At 35.3% G+C, this 23,182-nt stretch overlaps 2 protein-coding genes across 6 annotated transcripts; one reads left to right on the top strand and one right to left on the bottom strand.

The window, feature by feature from the left end:
- The first annotated feature begins 7,441 nt into the window (after positions 1–7,441).
- LOC126718070 (uncharacterized) lies at positions 7,442–13,098 on the top strand. Of its 5 annotated transcripts, none has more exons than XR_007652814.1 (4): positions 7,442–7,891; positions 8,919–9,903; positions 10,302–10,465; positions 12,720–13,098. XR_007652814.1 is itself a non-coding variant. In XM_050420125.1 (2 exons), exons 1-2 carry the CDS (start codon positions 7,532–7,534, stop codon positions 9,831–9,833), a joined length of 1,275 nt encoding a protein of 424 aa, XP_050276082.1. In that variant the 5' UTR covers positions 7,442–7,531; the 3' UTR covers positions 9,834–10,149. The 5 variants fall into 5 exon arrangements, 1 of the variants encoding a protein (XP_050276082.1); XR_007652815.1 differs by having other exon boundaries at positions 12,685–13,098; XR_007652812.1 differs by lacking the exon at positions 10,302–10,465.
- Positions 13,099–14,707: 1,609 nt separating this feature from the next.
- Positions 14,708–18,380, bottom strand: LOC126718069 (trihelix transcription factor ASR3). Its single transcript, XM_050420124.1, has 3 exons — positions 17,398–18,380; positions 16,869–16,910; positions 14,708–15,371 (listed from the first exon to the last, which is right to left on the bottom strand). The coding sequence occupies exons 1-3, from the start codon at positions 18,119–18,121 to the stop codon at positions 15,082–15,084; spliced, it is 1,056 nt and encodes a 351-aa protein (XP_050276081.1). The 5' UTR covers positions 18,122–18,380; the 3' UTR covers positions 14,708–15,081.
- Between the last annotated feature and the right edge of the window lie 4,802 nt (positions 18,381–23,182).

The raw sequence follows: 23,182 nt of genomic DNA, 5'->3' as shown, positions 1-23,182 counted from the left end.
ATCATAATCATGTGGCAAACAAGTATAAGATGTTTCACATTTAGCCAAACGCGAGAAAACATCTTTATAAATCAATGCAGTAGAAAGTGTTAAGTAAGTTGAATTCCAACGAGTTTTACAATCTAAGACTAACTCTTCGGTGCATTGAACATGCAATTAACGTGCATTTTCTTTAAATTTCTGTCTCCTTTTTGGCGATCCAGTCCAATAAATCACACTATCACAAATCCTTTCAATACCATCATTAATAAGAGACAACCCATCTTGAACAAATCAAATTCAAAATATGTGCAGCACACCTCATATGCAACATAGACCCCACTAAACATAAGAGAACTAGTATCAAGCTTATTCAAGAGAAGTCTTATCATGACATCATTAGTACTATAATTATCAACAGTTATTGTGGACAACTTCCTATTAATGTTCCACTCTAAAAAAAAATCAACAAGGACTTCAGCAAGAACATCTTTCGTGTATGGAGAAGGAACATAAACAAACCTAGAAAAATAATAGGAATAATTATAACATAATTCAATAAACATTCAATTTAACATAACTCAATAAACATTCTAAATGTAAAGTCTTTAAACATTCAATTTATAGATAAAAAAATTACCTTAAAACCCAACTTTGCAACGTCCAAGTATGATCAATAAAATGAGCGGTAATGACCATAAACCCTTTCTTTTTGTTACCTGAAGTTTACGTATTAGTTGTAATTGCCATCCTACTTCCATTCTTGTCCGTCATTTTCAAAGCTTTCTCCCTCTCATTATCATAGATTTTAAGAATATCACTCTTCAAAGTATTTCTTTAGACAAGTTTAAACATAAGTTGAAGAGAAGCCACAAATTCTCTAAACCCAATGTGGTCAACTATTGAAAGGGGGTATTTATATAGGATGACCATACGAGCAAGATTATTCCTCACTTTGACTTGATCAAATTGGTAAGTATTTTAATTCATAGTTCCATCCACCTTATTTTGTTGTTTAATTAAGACTCGTTGTCGCATATCCCTTATATCTTTAAAGTTCAACTGTGGACATCTTGCTAAATGATTACGCAAATGGGTTGTACCTTGGCTAGAATCACCCAAGTAAAGTTTGCTACAATGATGGCATTAGGCTTTAAATTTTCCATCAACTTTCTTCATTGTAAAATGATCCCAAACATCTGAGGTAGTCTTTCTTTTTCTACTTGTATCCAAGTCCTCATTTGTAGGCTCTTGCTCTCCCTTTTCCTCTGTCCATTCTTGTTCCTCTACCTCTAAGTCTTCTCCCACTAAGTCCGCCGTCGGGGATTTCAGACTCCTAATTGGTTCAGAAGTTTGGGAGTTAGAATCAAAACAAATATTCACAAATTTATTATTACACATACTCATTGATTAATAGGCACAAATTCATAATTGCACAAATTCACAAATTCTATCAACCCAATCATAACTAAACATGATTAAATACAAATTCAAACATTTACTTGTTGTTTAATGGGCATGGTGATCCTGAGGGTGAGCTCCTAGGCGACAATGGCGAGGGTGATCGTGAAAATAGCGAAGGAGACCGCATAGCTGGCAAGGGACAACGTCCGGTTCTCAAGGGAGAGCTGCTTGGCAAGGAAGAACCAAATTTGTTTGTGTCTTCCATCTCCGTTTTAGGCTCTGCATTCCCAACAAACACAAAAAACAAAAAACAATTGCTTCCATTAAACAAACTATGCAGATATGAAGGGAAAGAACAGGGGAATAAAATGTACAAGCTCTCATTTTTACTACAAAATTTCAAGCTCTCACCTTGTAATTGATACTGTCATATCTGCATTTGGCAATAATGTACAAACCTATCTAAAGGAAAATTATTATGTACTTAGTAAACTAGAACAATGCAATGATCATTTCATAAACTTAAAATTATATACTATCAAATTCTTAATAAACAATGCAATGACCAGTAACCAGTAACATTTCTTGATAAACAGTAGAATTATATACTATCAAATGATCTTCCTATTTACCAAAAACCAGTAACATTTCTTAATAAACAGTTTTCAAAATTTCTATATTACATTCTTCTACAATTATATACTATCGAATTCTAGAACAATTTCAAGTAAACCCATATACCCATTTCACATATAAATATCCTCTCACCTATGGCTTCCACCATCCCTCCAACAAAAATGAGGAAAATAGCATAAAAATGCAAAATTTTAAGTAGAGAAGTAACATACAATCCAACATTGATAAAACCCACTTGTTGAAAAGTGAGAATTACTTACTTTTCAGTTGACATGAACTAGCAAGAAAGAAAATGTTACAAATTTCTAAAGAGAGAAAGAAGAGGAGTACGGTGTACTTGAGGAAGAGCGTGGTTGCAGTAAATAGTATCAAAGCAAGAGAATGAGGAGGTGTGAGAAGCAAAGACAGTAGTTGTGGCCCGTGTGACTGTGTGAGGTGTGACGCTGTGTGTTGACTGCTGAGTGTGCTTTTGTGAGGCAGTGAGGGTGAGGAGGGAGGCGTGAGCTGCTATTGAAAAATAAGGGAGTTAGGGTGAGGAGGGAGGCGTGAGCTGCTGCTAAAAAATGAGGGAGTTAGGGTTAGTTTAAGCTATATATATATATATATATATGGGTTTTTTAGTAATTCCATAATTATCGGGCCGGGTTTCGGGCCGGATTTTTTATAAAACTCGGACACGACCCGGACCTGTTTTGGTTTTTTTTTAAAAAAAAAAAACCTATACCTGACCCTATTCCTTATTGGATCGGGTAAAACTTGGCCCATTAGGGTTGGGTCGAGTTGAGTACCCATGGGTCAGGCAGAAATTGCCATCCCTATCTGCAAGCTATGCACTGTAGAAAAAAAGGAAAAAAAAAAGGGCACTTGTATTGAAGCTGGATATTAGCAAAGCTTATGACAGGGTTGAATGAAATTTTCTCAAGGGTAGAATGACGAAGATGGGTTTCCCATCAGTGTGGATTGATCGGGTCATAAGTTGTGTTACTACACCCTCTTTTTCAGTTCGTATTAATGGTAAAGCTTTTGGTAACATACCCCCATCTAGGGAGCTTCATCAAGGAGACCCCCTATCGTTATTTATTTATTTTATGTGCAGAAGGTTTCATGTCTTTGCTAGCAAAGGCTAAGGAGGATGGGCGACTCCATGGTGTTTCCATATGTAAGAGAGCTCCTAGTATCTCTCATTTATTATTTGTTGATGACTCTTTGCTATTTTGCCAAGCTAATCAACAAGAAGTTCAAGTCATTAATGATACTTTGCAGCTATATGCAGCGGCTTTAGGCCAATGTATCAATTTCGAGAAGTCTTCAATTTTCTTTTGTAGCAATATAGTAATTGGGCAGAAAAATTTGATAAAGAATATCTTGGGAGTTAAAGAGGTGGACCAGATTGAAACCTTCCTGGGGCTTCCTACATTAGTTGGAAGGTCAAAATACCAAACCTTCTCTTTTCTTAAGGAAAGAGTTTGGAAAAAAAACCCAAGGATGGAAAGGAAAATTACTATCTAGAGCTAGAAAAGAAGTGCTGATAAAAGCAGTGGCTGAATCCATTCCTATATACACGGTGGGTGTTTTTCAACTAACAATTAAGCTTTGTGATGAACTTAACTCTATGTGTGCAAGATTTTTGTGGGGGCAAATTGGTGAAGAGAGGAAGATCCATTGGAAAAGTTGGGATATGCTGACCAAATCTAAGAAGGAGGGTGGAATGGGATTTCAAGATTTGAGGAGTTTCAATCTAGCTATGTTGGCAAAACAAGGTTGGAAACTTTTACAAGAGGATGGGTCCCTTATTTATAGGTGTTTTAAATCAAAATATTTCCCAAGGTGTAATTTTTTTGGAAGCCTCATATATCCCAAATAGCTCTTTTGTGTGGAAAAGCTTAATGACAGCTTAACCAATTATGAGGAAAGGGTGTTGGAAGGTGGGAAATGGCTTAACAATTCGAGTTATGCAAGACAAGTGGATCCCGAACCATCCAATAAATATGGTAATTCATCCATCAGCACAAGAGGAATGGGAGTGGAGAGTGTCGGATTTGATTGATTGGAGAATTCATTGGTGGGATCGTGATTTGATTGAATCTAATTTTCACTGGACTAATGCAGAAGCAATTCTTCGAATTCCTTTAAGCAGAAGACATGTTTGTGATTCAGTCTTGTGGATGTATAATAAGAATGGGCCTCACTCGGTGAAGTCAGGCTATCACATAGCTAGATTGATTTCCAAGGAAGATAATGGAATGGTAGAGTCAGAACCAATGGTAGGTGGTTAGGTTTGGGGAAAACTGTGGAAGCTTCATGTGCCAAACAAGATAAAAGTTTTTGGTTGGAGAGCATGCCAAGATATCTTGCCAACACGATAAAATTTGGTTAAACGAAGGGTTATAGAAAATGGGATTTGCAGTATATGTAAACAAGCTTCTGAATAAGTTGTTCATGGATTGTGGGAATGTGGTGAGGCTCAGGATGTCTAGGTTGGATGTTCAATTTGAATTCAGAAATGCGCTAGTGGTCAAGAAGATATATTGCAACTATTTATAGCTATGTTGAACAAGTTGTCCATGGAGGAGTTTGAACTTTTTTTAGTCCAATGTTAGCTAATTTTGAACAAAAAAAATACAGTTGTCCATGGAGGTAAGCTACAGAACCCAACTCAGCTAAATATAAGAGCAAGCGACTACTTAGAGGAGTATAAGGAGGCTCAAAACTAGCTTGCTATTCCTGCACTTGCAGTGCCAAGGCAGCCGTGGAGGCTACCATCGGGCTCCGTTTACAAATTGAATTTTGATGCTGCTGTATTTACACAGATAGGTGCATTTGGTTGTGGTGCAGTGGTTCGAAATGAGATGGGGTTAGTGATGGCGGCTTTATCACCTAAGGGACCACTAGTACTGGATAGCGAGGAGACAGAGGTGTTGACATATAGGAAAGCAATGGAATTTGTGGTGGATGCAAGCTTCTCAGAGATTATCCTTAAGGGAGATAATGTAAATGTCATGAAAGCAATTTCATTCCTAGCTGTCAATCTGTCTCAGTTGGGACTAACATATGAAGACATTCGATGTTTAGCTGCAGGTCTTAGGAGCTTTTCTACTAGTTGTGTTCATCGTAGTGTGTTAAAGGCCAAAATTTCACAAGAATGCCCATTCCATGAAAAGTAAAGAAGGCCCAATTCAAGCAGCAAGAAGAATCAACATTAAGGCCCTATTTATGTTCAGATTTCCAGCAAAAAGGTCATTAAAAAGTCCAGCAAAATTCAGTGAAAGAACTGGGCCGGGATACCCAGAGGCTGCCAGAAGGCCGGGATACCCAGAGGCTGCCAGACGCCCGGGATCCTCAGGTAATGCAGGACAGCTACTGTAGGATTGAGACAACTCAAGAAAGGTATCACGAAATACAAGAAATGAAGAACAGAGATGTCCTTCTCAAGTACCCACTGGTGCAGCAAAGAATCAGAAAGTATAAAGCAAACATTCATGAACAAAGGAGCTGTACCACAAGGAACCAAGAATGAGAAAATCATACGTAGAAGCAACTGGAAGAGAACTTTTAACCAAGCAGTAAAAGATTCCAACTATTTGGGAATAATGACAACAAGGAAATAACACCGACAGCTAAGTCTGAAAAATGAGAAACCTTGAAAGAAGAGAGATTGAAGGCTAATTGCTGAGGACGCCCCGGAATGGAAAGTCAGCAAATGACTTTTAGAGAAACAGCAATAAAAGATGAAAACTATGAGAAAAAAGGGAAGAGACCAGCCCTTGAGCAACTGTCACAGCACGAGCTCTAAGGGGTAAAAGAGAGAAATCACTAGTACCATGGAGTCCTAGAAAACACGCTATAAAAGGAAGAGAAAACCCATGTTGAAGGGGGAGGATTTTCAGTAGGAAGAATATCATAACAGAGTCATTAGAACTCTGTAAAATTTAAGAAAAACAGAGGAATGTCTCCCGGTATCCCAGAAACAGCCACTATAGCACATACTTGGATTCAAAAGGATTCAAACTTTGCAAGTCTTAGAGGCTTGAATAGCCATCAAAGTCTGTAATTTTTGAGCTTATTTGAACCTTGTATTACGTCTTAGTGAGCACATTTGTAATCCACAATCAAGAAAAATAATGAAATATCTCATATTGATTTGAGAATTTCTAACAATTACTTTGCATATTTCTTTACTGCTTCTTGCTGCTCAATACATATATATTCTTGCTTGTAAAACTAAGTCCCTGCCCAAGCAAAGCCACTCAGACTTGAGTTCCAAATCCCACAAGTCTTGTGCAAAAGTATAAGTCTGTGAGAATTGGGGGCAGGATCCTCGTGGCTGAATCATTCTCATGAAATTCATTTACATATATGTATATGTATTAATATATATATATATATATATATATATATATATCCTAATCTAAGAAACTAACAAATATTTGAAGATATGTGCATTGTATAGTTGTTCTTGTGTAGGACTTATAGAGGTAAAAGGAAATGACAAAATTCCATTGCATAACAAGCATGGAGAAAGATTGTATAGTGCAGAGAACCAGAGATTCTGGGTTCTTACAGAGCTAATACGCCCCGGGATCCCATGACAGTACGTCCCGGGATCCCACGACAGTACGCCCGGGGTACCAAGTGAAGGAATTCTTTAAAATGTTTATACGATAAAAGATAAGCCTTAAATACTCTATTTCAATCTCTTTCTCATTGTGAATATTATGAACATCTATTTTACTTATTTTGTAAGAGTAAATGGTCATTTTATGATACTAAAACACTTATAATGGTATTTTATTGCTTAGGAGGAATCATATTTTTGCCTTGAGGAGATTTATGTGACTTGCGCACAACTTGGTTCGTAATCAGCCCCCATTTAGCTGCGGTGAACCAAGCCCAGTCCACCAAAACACAACTATTTGGCCTAGGATCCTTGGGCCTGTGTGCTAAAGAAAAAAGCACTCTCACATAGTGCAAACTCTGTAGCCCATTCTCTGACTCGCTATGCTTACCACATAGATGATAATGTTGTATAGCTGGAACAATCACCACAACCTGCCTTAGAGGCATTGTATTTGGATTCAAGTTCTTTAAATATTGCATGAATGATGTTTGTTTTCGGTTTCAAAAAAAAAAAAAAAAATATATATATATATATATATATATATATGACCAACGCCCATGGACAACATCCGAAAACCAACGTGGGCCAAAAACAAGACAAAGCTCAGGCCCATTATCATTATGGTCCCATTTAAAAAGGAAAAACAAGCCCAACCTAAACCATAATTGAAAAAAGAAGCCTTAAACCAAGCCCACATATCCTTCTCTAAAAAAGGAAAAAGCCCAAAGTTTGCAAATTACATAAACACCCCGCTGAAACCATTAATGACCGACAGGCGGTTCCTTTCGTCTTTCCTTGTTAAAAGGATCACACACTCCCACACACAAACACAATACACAATACACACCGAACGAAAACCTCAAAAAATCTCCTTCTCCTTCTCCTTCTCCTTCAATGGCGTCCTCAGAATCCGTAGACGATAGCTTCCGAGCCCGAGTCGAAAAGGTGTTCGGATCCCTCGCATCCTCGAAATCATCGCCGTGGTCACTCACCGACGGCGAGGTCGAGCGACGAGAATGGAGGCGAGAAAGTAACGACACACGCGATCGCGACGACACGCCGTGCTCATCGGCGTTCGACGAGTGCTTTAAGAAAGACCAAAGAGCTTCGCGAAGAAAGCTTCGTAGAGAGCTCGATGACCAAAACGACGACGCGGATGAACAGTCCGATCGGTCGTTTAGAGGCGGAGATGCTGATATAGACGAATGGGAAATCAGATCTTCGATCGGCTTGGACCCCACTCTCGACCGCGAGGTTTGTTTCTTTTCATTTTGCATAATTTTGATCTTAATTTATCTGTTTTTTTTTTTTTTTTTTTTTTTTTTTGTATAAAGGATATCAATAAAAAAAAATATTAATGTTAAGTGTCTAAAGGTCACTCGTATTGTGGAAACTAGTTATAAAATAGGGTAATAATAATGATATTTCTCGAATAGCTATTTAGTTTGATGGTTTTTAAGTAGGACAAGATGTTGAAACTTCAAACAAAGTAGGAAGCGACTGGTCTTTACATAGTATTGCAACTCTTTGAGTGTTGAATATGCCTAAGTGACCATGAGCTTTGACTCAAATGGCACTTTCTCCTCTGCGAGAATGAGTGGGGTTCAAAAGTTACTTGTAACTTACCAATCATATATGCCCAAGTAATGAGTTAAGGATTAAACAACAACAACAATTATAATGAGCGAAAAATTGTAGTTGGAGGGAAATGTTGACAATATATCAATTAATTAATAAATATCATACCCGAATCTGTGCTCTTGGGCATGAGCATAAACTGCTTAGTCCGTCAGAGGTGAATGCGGTTGGATTACCTGGCAACTAGTTATGGTGGGTGGGGGTCTATACTCTTGGGCATGAGCATATATACTCTGCTTAGCTTATTAGGGGTGAACGCCCTTGGATTATATGGCAACTGGTTTTAGCAGGTGGGGTCAGTTGTCTATAGGTTTTACTGGTTAGAAGCGAGTCCAAAGGGCTATTCTTTAGAAAGCTTCCTTACGTTTAAAAAAAAAACCCGAATCTGTTGAATATGGATGCCCTATGGTTTTTTTTTTTTTTTTTTTTTTACATGAGCAATGTACTTGTATGGGGTGGCATGGATGCTGTAGGGGGGAAGAGCCGTAGATGTCATCAATGTTGTCGAAGAATACCGATAAGAGCGTCTATATGTAAGTTGAAAATAGTACTATCATGGGCTCTTTGTTTTTCTTTTACTTGTTCTTTTTCTGGTGGAGGCTTACTCTCTTTGTTTTGCTTATTTGATTGGAACTGGTTGCAGGAAGAGGAAGATGAGTTTGATAAAGTGGCTACAGGCAGAGAAAATGCGGGTGATCGTTTGTTTATGGGAGATGTTTCTGATCATGGGTCTTATTTGAACTCTCACAATGTGCTTACCAATTCATTACATGGTACTAGTACTGCAAAGGATCCACGTGCCAATCACCTGGCTGCAAAAATTAGGCTAAAAGAAGATGAAGATGAAGCTGAAGGTCAAAAGTACAATTCTGGCGGTGCTCATGACTCAGAAGTTAAGGGGCAGCATGTAGAAACATCTGAAGATTGTAAGCAACTGAGGTCCATATTGAAGAGGAAGGACAATAATGCTGTTTTTAAGCCACAAAAACGTGTCAGGTTTGACCCTAGTGTTGGAAGTGTTTTTGAAGAAGAAGAAAAGACTATGGCTGCCTCCTTGATGGAGCCTACGGGTTCAGATGATGGAACTCTGGAAGGCCAAAATGCTTCTAGGTTACCGGATTATTTACTAAATCCTTCCAAGTATACACGTTATAGTTTTGATTCAACGAGTGAATTTGATGAAGAATCTAATGCTCAAGCATATATGGACTTCATTAATCTTGTAAATAAATCAAAGCCTCCAGAGTCAAGGTTAGAGCCAGCTGATACTTCAGTTGATCTGTCAAAGTCTGTGATCTTTATTCCAAAGAAAAAGACTAGTGATGCCAAAGCAGTAAGTGATAGTGGTGTGTTAAATCAAAACATGGAAGAAGATCGTAAGCAGTTCTTGCATCGAGCAGGCTTTCTTGTAGGAATTGCGGCTGGGGAAGCCCAAAATGAAGTTAGTGCAATGGAGGAGGATGAATCACAAACAAGTGCAGCAGACAGAAGTGCTGGTTTTCAAAAATCTGGTCGGAGGTATCGTACAAAGTCAAGGTCAGATGACGATGATTCTTGATGTTCTCTGAAGTTTCAGACAGGCAGGCTTGAGCGATGGTTCATGATAGATTTCTGACAGAAATCTCATGGTATCTTTTGAACTCTTTTATCACATAAGCTTATTGTCTTTTGTTTGTAGCTTTGTGGGATTATCAGTCATTAAACAGTAGTGCATATGAGATGACAGATGTCTTGGGCTCTTGGCCCATTGGTATGTTGCAAAACTCATGCCATAGTTCAAATCCTATCATTAGTTCCTATCACTAGTGTATGAGAATGCTACATTCTGTAAGAATATCTTTTGTGAATGAATAGCATTGTCACTTAAACGTTTACCCCAGTTGATTCATATATTTTGTGATGGAGTACATATCGGTAACTTTGCAATTAAGCTATGCTAGCAATGGCTTATAATCAGTTGCCTGATATGATCGTCTGCAAGTCACAATATCCATTATATGTTCACCTCTTTTTTCTTTTTTTTCAGATAATTCAATATTTGTGAGAGAAAGGGGGTGGGGGGGGTGGTTGATCATTGAACGTTTTTCTTGGAAACACCAGGAGCTCCTAAATGTGCTAGAAGGTTATTGGCATGTTTACCTGGAAAAAATTGAGCTCTGGTCTCATGACTTACTTAACCCAACCAACCAAGTGAGTCATGATGGGAAACATGTCATTTTCTTTTTAATGGTTGGCTTCAAACATTTTACTTATTTTTATTTTATATGGGCTCTCATGCTTTCTGGTTCCCTCTAAGAGTATTCATATTAGGCTCAGTGTATTTTTAGTCAAATTTATTATAAATATCCAACTTTTGCTACTTTAACTAATCAACTATTATTTTCAAATATATATATATATATATATATATATTTTTTTTTTCTATCCTAATTTTTTGTTCACATATCTTCCAGATCAAACAATCACAGCCCTGCCTCAAATCCATATCAAACAATCAAACCCGAAACATAAATCAAACAGACCTACTTTAGCTAAAAGAAAGAAACCAAACAAATGAACAATGGTGACCCACAACAACCGGCATCCTCCACCCAGCTCACAACCCAACCAGCTTGACTACCCCACACCCATCGCCTAATCGACCAACTCATGCTTAGATAGCCACCAACAATGGCCAAATCAATCAACCCAAGACAGTTGTGCCTACTTTCATTGCAGTTGAGAGCCTTCTGTTTTGTTCTGGCATGAAGAGAAAGAGTGTGAAGATTAAAAAAAAAAAAAATTAAAATTATTTATTGAGCAAACCATTGTTCAAAAACTAGTCTCGCTTTCAGTTTTGTTGAGGCTGATGTGAGGGTGTTTGAAGGGAAATTTAGGGTGTGTTTGGATAGAACTTATTTTGCTGAAATTGAAAACTGAAAACTGAAAATACTGTAGCAAAATAATTTTTAAATGTGTGAATAGTATCGTGGGACCCGTTTTTAATGAAAAAATTGATAAAAAATGAAATTTGTGGGTTCATGAACAGTGCATGATATACTGTTCAGGGAAAACTGGTCAAGTATTGCGGCTACTGTTCATGTACCGTACATGACCAGTAGCCGCTTGTGAGGGGAAAACGCGTGAAAAAAAAAAAAAAAAAAAAAAAAGAAACAGCAGAAAACGCAAAAACGGAGCAAATGCAGCAAACGCGATATGCAAACAGGTACTTAGTAAATTTTGGCTAAGCTCTTTGCTAAGCCTACTGCGAATGCTCTAATACTACGGTATTATGAAAAGTGAATTGCATTCATAAGAATAGACCTTGCGTCTCATAATATTTATGAGATGCTAGGTCTAGCTATGGGAATAAAGTTGTTGGGATTAATAAAGTTGATGGAAATAATGCAATCTACATGGTCTAGGGGTAACATGAATCTAATTGCTTAATTGCGTCAAAGGATAAAGTAGATACCTTCCTTTTTGTTTTTTGCCTTTTTTTTGAGACCTATAATGATAAATTTAAGTGGAACATTTTATATTTAACTGTAAAAAAGCTCATTATGATGAGTTATATGATGAGTTAAACACATAATTTCATGAATAAATTCTAACTAAATTAAGGTTAATTTCAAATAGAGAACAAATATCATGGTTCAAGAATAAAATTTAATATAAAGAAAATTTTATTTAATTTTTAACAGGCAGTTTACCTTATCTTTAATTTTCATGGTTCAAGCATGGTTAAGTAAAGTTGTAATCTGATTTTTAATTTAAATATTGTGTAGGGTATTGGTTTACAAAAAATTGAAACCTCAAAAGTCTTTAGAAAAAATTAACCGTAATTAATGACTCAACATATTTACAACATTTTTTTTTCCAATTAGTTTGGGGTTTCAATTGGCTTGAATTTCTATTGGTCTAATTTTATGGAGGCCATTTTAGAGGTGGGAGAAATAGCGTGTGGTTTTTTAAAAAAAAAAAAAAAATTTAAACATTTATTATTGTAAAAATTTGGGTATTTTTTAGAATGGGAAAGACCTTTTTCTAAAGCAGTAGGACCTTTTTGTAATGATATCCTTAAGCCTAGGGATTGAGTCGACACTAAGTGCATAAGCTGGGAATTTTCATCAGAAATTCCTCTTTCATTTTTTTCATTTTTGTTTGAGAAAGTTACATTTTACCATCCTAAACTATACACTACATTACACTTTGCATCCTAAATTATTCGAATGCACACCTTTACACCACTATCACCATTATCACACTTTGCACCCTCACATTACTTTTACTATTAAGTTAGACAGAAATTAATATCACATGACTTGCACATGATTTTTACTTCGGTGACACACTGTTTAAAGACCAAAACACCATTTTCACTAATAATTAAAACCAAATGCTTATTTCTTTTCTCATTTTTTTCCCAGGTCTCTCTCACTCTCTCTTTCTCTCATGCGTACAGGTACAGCTCTTCCCCTCTCTCTTGTCCATGACAACTCTTCTCCTCTTTACCATTATTCAGTTTCTCTTCTCCACAAATCAATTGCTGATAAGCACAAGTCCCCCTAAGGTCAAATGAAGTGATTGGTAGCTAGGATGTTTCCCTACTTTTGGGCTTGCCTAAACATACCACCCTTGTTTTCTGGGAATTATTTGACTTTATGTTCGGTTTTCCAAATAGAGGGAAATAGATTAAAACATGTCGGTCTTGTTTTGCTATTCATTTCCAAGATTAGCTCATTAGTTATTACAAGCAACGCAAAGATGGTGTTGAATTGGCTCTTGTTTAATGGAATTAAAGGACTAGCAATATTACGTAGTTCTTTGAAAATTAAAACTCATTGCAATGTCCTTCAGTGCTTTATAAAATACAATGTAGTCGGTCATACGGTGCCAGCTTTAACCTTTGATGTTCTCGGAAAAGAAATACAGTTAGTCATACAGGGGAAGAGTTGCTGGGCAGGAGAGAGGGGAAGGCTATACCAGAGAGAGAAAGACCAGAAAAAAATAGCATTTTGTTTTTAATTGTATGTGAAAAGGGTGTTTTGGTCTTTAAATAGTGTGACACCTAAGCAAAAATCATGTGCAATTCATGTGATATAAATTTATATCTAACTTAACAGTAAAAGTAATGTTCATTAAAAAAAAAAAAAACAGTAAAAGTAATGTGAGTGTGCAAAGTGTGATAGTTTAGGGTGTAAAGTATAATCTAGTGTATAGTTTAGGGTGGTAAAGTGTAATTTTTCCCATTTTTGTTTTTCCAATTAAAAAAGGGTAAATACATTTTTGGTCTATCCTATACATTATATTTCAATTTGATCTTTACCTTTTCAATTGTGTAAATTTGGTCCCTAACATTTCAGTACCGTGTCAATTTAGTCACTGCAATATCCTTTGGATGAAAATTAATGACGTGCTTAATGGCTAAAATAAAAAATTGACTTCTATTGATGTGAGAATAAATTAAAATTTTATTTTGGTTGTTTGCCATGTTAGTAATTTTCATCCAAGATATAACGATAGAGACTAAATTGACACGACATTGAAAGGTTAAAGACTAAATTGATACAATTAAAAAGTTAGTGACCAAATTTAAATATAGTTGGTGTAAATGATAGAGATCGAATATGTAGTTTACCCATTAAAAAATCATGTAGATGTTTAATGGTTTTTGTCTTAAGTTCTATTCCACCTCCCAACATTCTTTTTCCTTTTATATCTAACCAAAAAAAGGGAGTAAATTTATTTTTAAATCTTATAATTAATTGGTGTAACAAATTAAATCTTATATTATGAGATCTATTGAGTCTCGAATTTGAAATCTTTAACCAATATCTTAAGACCATCATTAAGGGATCATTCTTTGCAAGTTGTAATTACCTAATGTATGGGGCAAGGGACTACACAAACTTTGAGAATAGGAGGCACCAGAAGAGCTCTAAACACTCTCGTTAAAAAAAATTCCTATAATTTTAAAAATAACAAATTAAATATGATATTTTTAAAAGTAATAAATTAAACTCTATAATTTTAAAAAGAACGAATTAAACTCCAAGAATTTTAAAAGTAACAAATTAAACCTCAAAACATTTAAGATCAACATCATTGTCAAAAAATCATTATGTTCAAAAATTAATATAGGTAGAGGGTTTAATTTGTTACTATTTTCATATCTTACTGGTTTAATTTGTTACTTTTTAAACTATGGGATTTAAATGGTTACCTTTTAAATCTTCACAGATTAATTTCTTAGAGCCTATATCATAGAATTTAAAATGTAATTCTCTTTTGGGTAACAATATTATCGTCTAAACATTTTCATACCCATGACTACACACTGAGACTTAAGAATGTCAAACGTTAATCTATGAGCAGTGAAAATTCCCAGATGCTTGCCATGCATGCTTAAGAAGGTAACATTAATAATTCTTCCTATAGGCAAGGCAGAAATAAAAAAATAAAAGCTTATAAAGCTGACTAAAATCAAGAACTTGTACAATCACAAAAACATTAACGAGAGGAATATCCTATAAACTGGAGGTATGTAACAGAAGAGAAGCGGAAATGTGGTATCTGAAATTCTGTAATCAATATCTGTGTATGTAACCTATGACGCAGTAATAAGCCACACAAGTGGCGAATAAAGGAGATATATAAAGAAAGAAAAGAAAAAATCAAGAAAAACATATTTGAATGCCATATTGAATGTCATCATCTAGATATAAATCCTTAAATCTCATGCTTTCCATTCTTCAGCCTCTGCTATCGTCTATTAATGTTGGAGAGAACTCTTGTTATGTACACCGTATTCTGATTCCTGTCCGCTACAACTTATCTGCGATCCTCCCTAAAGCATCTGCAAGCTTATTAAGAACACCAATCAAACCACTAACATCATCTTTCCGCTGTTCGCGATCCAGTTGGAAATTCACATTCTGAGATTCAAGTTGAGCACTCAGCATTTTCGCATTTTTTTCTAGTACATCAACCAACTGATTCTGCAGACTAACTGTTTCCTCATCTTCTTCTATTGCAAGCCTTTTTCGCTTCCGTCCCTCTTGAGACGTAGATCCTATCTCAGGATTTGAAGCCGGCTGTTTCTCATTTGTTGTACCTGCAGATGGAAAAAAGTGTCATGAACAAAATATAGTTCTACTTATTCAATCAACAAAATTCTTATTATTCGTGTCAATAATTAAAATATGTTCTTAGCACACCTAACTCAGAACTCCACTATTACAGAAACCTGTATTTTCTTACCTAATACAGAATGCAAACAAATGGTCTAAAGCAGAAGGTAACCAGTGCATCATGAAGGTCAAGTCTGACTGACCAGATGAATGGCATTTGATAAAGAATTTAAATTGTATGAAATTCAGTGCAACTCAAAGAACTTCTGTTTAATTTGAGCATTGTCAAATTAACAAGCATGAGCCTTCAAGTGGTTCTCAAACATATTCCAGTATCACTTGATAGACAACTATTTCCAAAACATCAGATCCAACAAAAGGGCATAACATATGGCTGATCGGACAAGACATTAGACACCAAAGTGGAAAGCAAAAATGGGCTAGATATCTGATCAAAGTCACCAATCTTGACATCAAGGTTGATAGCTAAGACTATCCTGAATTAACTAAGTTGATTTCACATATTAACAATTATCCAGAGCTGCATATGAACTGTGGTTCTGACAAGAATCCTATGTTGAGTGTGTGTACACACGTTTCATTTTATTATTATTTTAATTCAATTGTTACAACAGTTGGGGGAGAGGGGGGGGGGGGGGGGGTGTTTGTGTGGGGGGTATTTAAACCATATTTCTCCCCATAAGGAGACCAAGCAATATCACTGAGCTACAAGGCTCTTGGCAGCAGTGTTTAAAACTTAGATAATTGGTAGATATCATGGAAAGGGCTACAGATAGTGCAGTAATTTTTGTAGCTACTTCTAAAAGGCTCTAAGTTCAACACACAGTTCAGAATTGTAAACAGACCTACAATTATATGATGCAAATAGTCTCAACGAGCATACTGCAATCCAACATAAGCATGACAACTTTGTTTAAACAGTTTATCATGAAAAAGCAGGACCCAAAAGGTCAAGTTGAATCAAAACAGACAAAAAAAAAAAGGGAGAGAAAGAAAGAAATCCCGGATTGTGACCTGGTCATTAGGCTAACAATCAGAACCCCAGTACACACGTGATCTTATCAACTCTCACTTTGCAACTTGATGTTCGTTTGAAAACATTGGCTTCACCTAGTTGATCATTATTTTCACATGCTAATCAATCTGTTTGTTCAAAACGTAATCCCATAACAAATCAATTTGTGCATTTTCTAACAAACACCTAAGACAATCAAAGGCTGAATTGCGTGGTAAGTTGAGTCCAACTGATACTTGTCCTACAAAAAGTCAACATTGTTAACTACGAACCAATTAGGGCTTTTCTCAATCCGCCACCAAAGTTTTTTCCAATTACTTTATGCTCAAGTTTTTTTTTTTTTTTTTTTTTTTAATTTTTCACCCATTATTAAGATCAAGACTAAGAGCACTAGATCAGTAACAAGATGTATCAATCCGAAAAGCAAGCAGGAAAATAGCCTTACCTTGACCCTGACAGCTTCGTAGTACTGGTTGATACTGCTTCTCTGTTTAAAAAACACAAGGAAATCAAAAACAAACACAAATTATTGGCAAAACATTTTCCAATAACCATTTTTGGTCCTAAAGAGTTCATCCAAAACCTTAACAAAACAACAAAAAGGAAATGAAGTTTTATTATGACCCATGACTTTCACAAAAACCCAAAACCCAAAAAAAAAAAAAAAAAAAAAAAAAAAAACGCTTCTCACCAAATCCATTAAAAAAATCCCACCAACACTTTTATAAAACATCACACTTCTCTAAAATCTATACAAAACCAATAAATAAGAGGACAGAAAAGGCCACCACTACACGACTACAATAACAATTCCCACTGAAAGCCACGCTAGATATATCTAATTTTTTTTCTTCTTTTATACCCAAAAAAAAAAAAAAATAATAATAAAAATAAATTAAAGATTTATAATTCAAAACAATCCAAAAAAAAAAAAAAAAAACCTCAAAAATTGAAAAGTCCTCAACAGCAATTACCGGAAATTGGCGTAGGAGCAGGAACCTCCTTTGGAACCGGTGGAGCCTCTTTTTCGGGGGTCCGACTCCGACCCGATTCATCCTGCTCGAAATCCGAGAACAGCCCATCCTCCGCGGCGGCGGTTCTTCCACTATCGAACAAAACTCCGGCATCCGCCTCCGTATCCTCCGCCGCAGAACCCGGAGCCGCCAAAGCCAAAGAGAGGCCAGGAATTGAGGTCTCCGGAGCCCCACCCGACCCGGAATCAAGGATATCATAAACCTCCTTGTCGAAAAACCCGGGCAACTTCCTCTCCCTCCTCAAATCATTCCTCATGACCCAAAACGACTCCGTTTCCTCCTTCACCTGAGACTCCCATTCCTTAATCTTCTTGTAATCGCCGGCCAAATTGCTCCACCGCTTCCGGCACTGCACGGGGCCCCGGTTCACCCCGTGTCGCTTGCAGTACGACGACACGGACGCCCACTTCGGCTCCACCTGACCCGACCCGAATGGCAACCCGGCCGACCTGCCACGCTGCCTCGCCCGAGTCTCCGCCACCCGCTTCCCCTGTATCAGGACCAGAATCTCCTGCCGCGTCCACCGTGGCAGCCTCGGCGTTTTGTCGCCGTCAACAAACGACGTCGGCCGCGCAGCCTCAACGCCGTTAGTAACGCCGTCAGCTTCGCCGTCAACGGGGTTTTGTGCCTGACTTAATTGCTGCTCCAAAGCCATCATTAACATAAAAACGATAAACCCCTCCTCCCCCAAAAAAAAATTAAATAAAAAATTAAAAAATATAAATTTTTTTCAAAAAACGACACGTGCTTAAATAACCCTTTTCTCTCCGTAGAAAGTAACGGCGTTTTATGAGAGACCTCCGTTACAGCGTTTAGAGGTAGAGAGCGAATTCATGTATCTCTAAAGAGAGAGAGAGAGAGAGAGAGAGAGAAAGAGAGATTAGAGACACAGAGAGGAAGGAGAGGAACTTATTAATCACTTATTGGGCTTTTGAGTGTTTTTTTTTTTTTTTTTTTAATTTATTTTAAATTTGATATTTATTTTACTGGGTTATACTATTCAGCTATTGACCCTTAACCCCATATTAGGGTTTTTTTGGTATTATTTATTACAGTCATTATCTTTAATTCTCAATTAATGGGATTCTTAATTTTCTTTCTTTTATTACAAAAAAAAAAGGTTACTTTTACTTGCTTCCTCGTTTTGGAAATCTAATATATTAAGGGCAATAATATATTTTCATATTCTAATCAGTACCTTTCTTAAGCACTTGCACTGCACCATATGGGTCATTTTCTTTGTGTATAATATATATATGATATTAATCGCCTTTTTGGTGCTACTTCTTTTTTTCTTCTGGTATATTCACATCTATTTTTCCATCGTAATATTTTGTCAATTTGTTTATATTCGAATTTTGAAAAGTTCAACTTCTTTCTTTTTCTTTGTCATGGGGGTGTAGAAAAAAATAAAATAAAATAAAATAAAAGATGCGAATATTTTATTTCTATGTATTTGATTGATTTTTATTTCTTCCTCCAACTCACGCAAATTGTGATGTGTTGTTAAGTTAGACTTAAATAAGTTGATAAGGGCATCGTACCCTACCACTAAGTAAAAATTTCTCCACCTCTGCTTTCCTTCTCAACCTCTCTTATCCCATTGAATCATTTGCTCTAATCTTTACTTAATGGCTAATGCTTATGAATGGCCCTTTCCATTAAAGCCACTTTTTTTTTCTTTGTTTGGACTTTGGACAAATTATTGGTGAGGGTACCACTCCTCTCCCTACATATGAAAACATCAACATCTCTTTTCGTTCCTTTTTTTTAGATACAATAAACTTTCAAACTATTGCATTTGTTTTATGATTATTATTTTTTATCATTAAACAAAAATACTAAATTAGTTTTCGCTGTCGGGGGAGTTTAAATTCCAAATTTCTTATTAGATAATAAGAGATTTTATCAGTTGAGTTTAATTAGAACCCACATAAAAACATCAACATCGGAAGGCACAAATCTTTGGAAGGGTTCTCTCTTTAGCTCTATCTCTCTCACTCATGCTCCAAAATTTCTAATTAATAATATGGCCAAGCCAAAGTTTATATTTTAAGATAATGGGAAGGTTACAAAGATGGGTTTGGAAGCACATGTGTCATGAGGGGTTGTGACTTAAGGGGTTAGTACGGGGTCATATTCCTCTTGTGATCCGGTGGGGACCGAGGTGGATGCCATATCGCCTGGCATTCTCATTTCCTAATTCCTATTTAGTCTTCCATTATATGGAGAGGCAACATTTAGATACCTTTCTTGGATGGACTCTACCCTCCTTTATAGTCTATACACATACGTGTACACATTTATATATATAAATAAATGCTTATATTAGCTTCTTTCACTCAGGTACACCTTCATCATATTATAATTTTGATTAGTTTTTAGATGGTCACAAAATTTTATTAATTTTTATTAAACTATATGTTAAGACTCATTATTATTATTTTTATTACTATTGAATTCATCATACGTTTCTTAAAAAAAAAAAAAAAAGAATTCATCATACATACCTAGTAATTATAATAAATCCAATCTTTAATTCATACGTTGGTTTTGGAAGTAACCAACTCAAAAGAGCTTTTGCTAGGTTGGGTATTGTTAAATGCATTATAAAATTCAATATACACTCTTCTTAAGCAAAGGGGTGTATTTAAAATAGTTGAGACCCTCCACCAAGTGACAAGCCTTTTTAAGAGGGACATAAAAACCATCATTAACTGTGTCATTGATGTTCTCAAAAATCATTAACCTTAATCTTAGGCAGTGATGTTTTAGACTATGGCCACAAAAGCTCATCTCATCCATACATGTGTAGAAATTTTAATAGCGTGAGTCATTGTCATGAAAAAGGTCATCTCCGTTTTGCAACAAATAAAAATTATTCTTTTTCACCTAAGCTCAAGGGCTGAACCGGGGTTGAGGAAGAGGGGGGCAATTGCCCTTGAACACGCCAACAATTTTGATAGTTTGATATCTTAAGCTTGGAATTTTGCCCCCTCCTCAATTATAATCTGATTTGTTTGATTTCTTAATTTTTGGGTGAATTTATTTTATATATTTTTTGGTGAGATTTTAATATTTTCATACTTTTTTTTTATGAACGAAAAATGGGTAGAGGGGGGCGACTTAAGTTGGCGTCCTCCTCTACCCATTTTATATATCATACTTATAATCAGTATTTTATAATCTCTTTTATATATCAAAATTCTTGTTTTGTCAATATCTTATAATGTTCAAAATCTATAAAAAGAAAGAAATAAAAAACGTTATAATTATCTTTCCAAGGGGAAAAAAAATGCTAATATCACCTCAAGTTCTTTAATCTAAATGCAATAATTTATTCTCTTTTATAGAAATTTGTGTAATAAACAATAAAATTTTGGAATATAATTACATGATGGCATAAATTTACGTAAGTTTTACTTGGTTTCTATTTTACTAATATAAATTTTTTCACTCATAAGTTGAATTTTTCCTTAAAAAATAATTAAAAAATGGCTTCTTCATGCAAAAAAAAAAAAAAAAAAAAAAAAAAAAAAAATTACTTAACAAATAAACAAAATATAAAGTAAAATCCAAGTATCTGTGCATATACGTGTATATAAAATTTGTTTCTCCTAAAATAAAATCCAGATTCCACCACTACCTAAACTCATAATATATGTGCTAAAATCCTTGTAAGTAATTAGTTGACACATCTATGGTTCAAGTCTCCCCTCCTCTCTTGTAACTATTGAATTATAAGATAAATAAATAAACTCATAATATATGTATAAGTAAACAACTAAAAATTTCTCAAAAAGAAAAAGTAAACAACTAAATTAGCTGTATTTAATCTCCTATATTTTTTGGAGATATATCACTATAAGTTTTTTTAAAAAAACTTTCTCCTCTCTTCCTGTGTGTGTGTGTGTTAAAAATACTTAGTATTCTCAAAAGAAAAAATAGTGGGTTAATCCCACATTGGAAAATGAGTGTAAGTAAAAAAGGTTTAAAGTCTGTGCTATGTATCCAAGAATTAGGCCATTTTAGATATACACCACTATAAGTTTCTTTAAAAAAATTTCTCCCATCTCTCGCATGTATGTTAAAAATATTTAGTATTCTCAAAAGAAAAAATAGTGGGTTAATCCCACATTGGAAAATGAGTATGAGTACAAGAGGTTTAAAGTCTGCGTTGTGTATCCAAGAGTTAGGCCCTTTTAGATATACATCACTGTAAGTTTCTTTAAAAAAATATTCTCCCCTCTCTCCGTGTGTGTTAAAAATACTTAATATTCTTAAAAAAAAAGAAAAAAAAAAGAAAGAAAATATCTTATCGCATGGAGGCCTTGTAATTATAGTAGCATGAACTGCGATGTTTTTCTTTGATGATTCATGACACTTGGCACGCTATTGAATCTCTTATGATGGTTTTAAAAAAAAAAAAAAAAAAATAATAGTGTGATATTTATTTATTATTTAATCTCGTAAATCATGTTTCTATGATGAATTAAGGTTAACTTTTTTTTATTAAAAAAAAAGTAAAAAAAACCGCTTGTCTGAAAAGATTATTAATTAATAATTAATGCTCCAAAATTTTTTAGCCGACGGGGGATTATCATCGAAACTGCCAAGAATAAAACAAACGATAGAGAAAGTAACATCATATTGGCCAGCAAGCACTAGCAGCAACATTCTCCCCATAAAAACAAACGGGAGAAATGGACCCAAAAAAATCTTTAGAAAGAAAGAGGCCCACTTTTACAACAATTGTGAGCTATGCTAGAGTATTACATAATCTTCTAACCCAATTGTGAGATGGAAACATACTTTACATCAATAGAATCCAGTAGATCAAAGGTATCTTGGGTCATATTTATTATTCATTGTTGTGCTCATTTCTCAAGGTGCCTCTAACTTCTATTTTCCATGGCCTGAATCCAGGTTTTATGTTCACACACTACCAAATTGGCAGTTTTTTTGTCAGTTTATTAAGTTTAAATAGGCTCCTAAAGAGGCAAATCAAGTTGTTCGTGTTTTGGCTTTCTAGTCTCTTAAAAAATAAGTACTCAGCTTGTTTTATTCTTGGCTTTGCCCTCGCTGTTTTTTATGATGTATAAGCTCTTGAATAAGCTAAAAATATGGTTTCTAGTTTATAGTTTCTGTTCCTTTATTATTAGTTTGTAGTTTCTGTTCCTTTGTTAATAAAGTTTGTTGATTATAAAAAAAAAAAGAAAAAAAAAATACAAAGGCACAGATCTTTAACAAGCTCAAAAGTAAGTCTGAAAGCCAACACTTTAGCCATGAGATGTCTAATAGCAGGAACAATAGTCTATGAATTAAACCTTCCACAAATTCCAAGATGGATGAAGCATCGGTCACGCCCACCAAACAGTCCCATTCTCTATCAAACCAAATTTGTTTAGCAAACACAGTTCAAAAATATGAAAGTGGGAACTAATATTAATGAATTCTGTGTCCAACGGGAAGGGTAATGGATAGTTGACTTGCGAAGGATGAGTAATGACAAAAATCAATCAATTGGACAATAAAGAAGCAATGCCCCTAATTCCAAGAAGTTCACGAGGGATCCGATAGAACTTAGATCAATTTGAAAATGAAAGAAACATACACTTAGATCGGAGACAATTATAATTCAGAATCAATTCTTTGTATATTGATCTTTTAATTTATAACAATTTTATTATAGAATACCCTTAGCACAGTTGTTAAGATGCATTTA

This window comes from Quercus robur, chromosome 3 (assembly GCF_932294415.1).
Source record: "Quercus robur chromosome 3, dhQueRobu3.1, whole genome shotgun sequence".
In the NCBI taxonomy this organism is placed as follows: Eukaryota; Viridiplantae; Streptophyta; class Magnoliopsida; order Fagales; family Fagaceae; genus Quercus; species Quercus robur.
Note: the sequence above shows the minus strand (reverse complement) of the source record. Positions and strands in the feature narration are given on the sequence as shown.

Coding starts and splice junctions, on each gene's coding strand:
- LOC126718070 (XM_050420125.1), top strand. CDS start 7,532: ATGGCGTCCTCAGAATCCGTAGACGATAGCTTCCGAGCCCGAGTCGAA. Junction 7,892..8,918: donor ACCCCACTCTCGACCGCGAG/GTTTGTTTCTTT, acceptor AACTGGTTGCAG/GAAGAGGAAGATGAGTTTGA.
- LOC126718069 (XM_050420124.1), bottom strand. CDS start 18,121: ATGTTAATGATGGCTTTGGAGCAGCAATTAAGTCAGGCACAAAACCCC. Junction 16,911..17,397: donor TGCTCCTACGCCAATTTCCG/GTAATTGCTGTT, acceptor TTTTTTAAACAG/AGAAGCAGTATCAACCAGTA. Junction 15,372..16,868: donor ACGAAGCTGTCAGGGTCAAG/GTAAGGCTATTT, acceptor TTCCATCTGCAG/GTACAACAAATGAGAAACAG.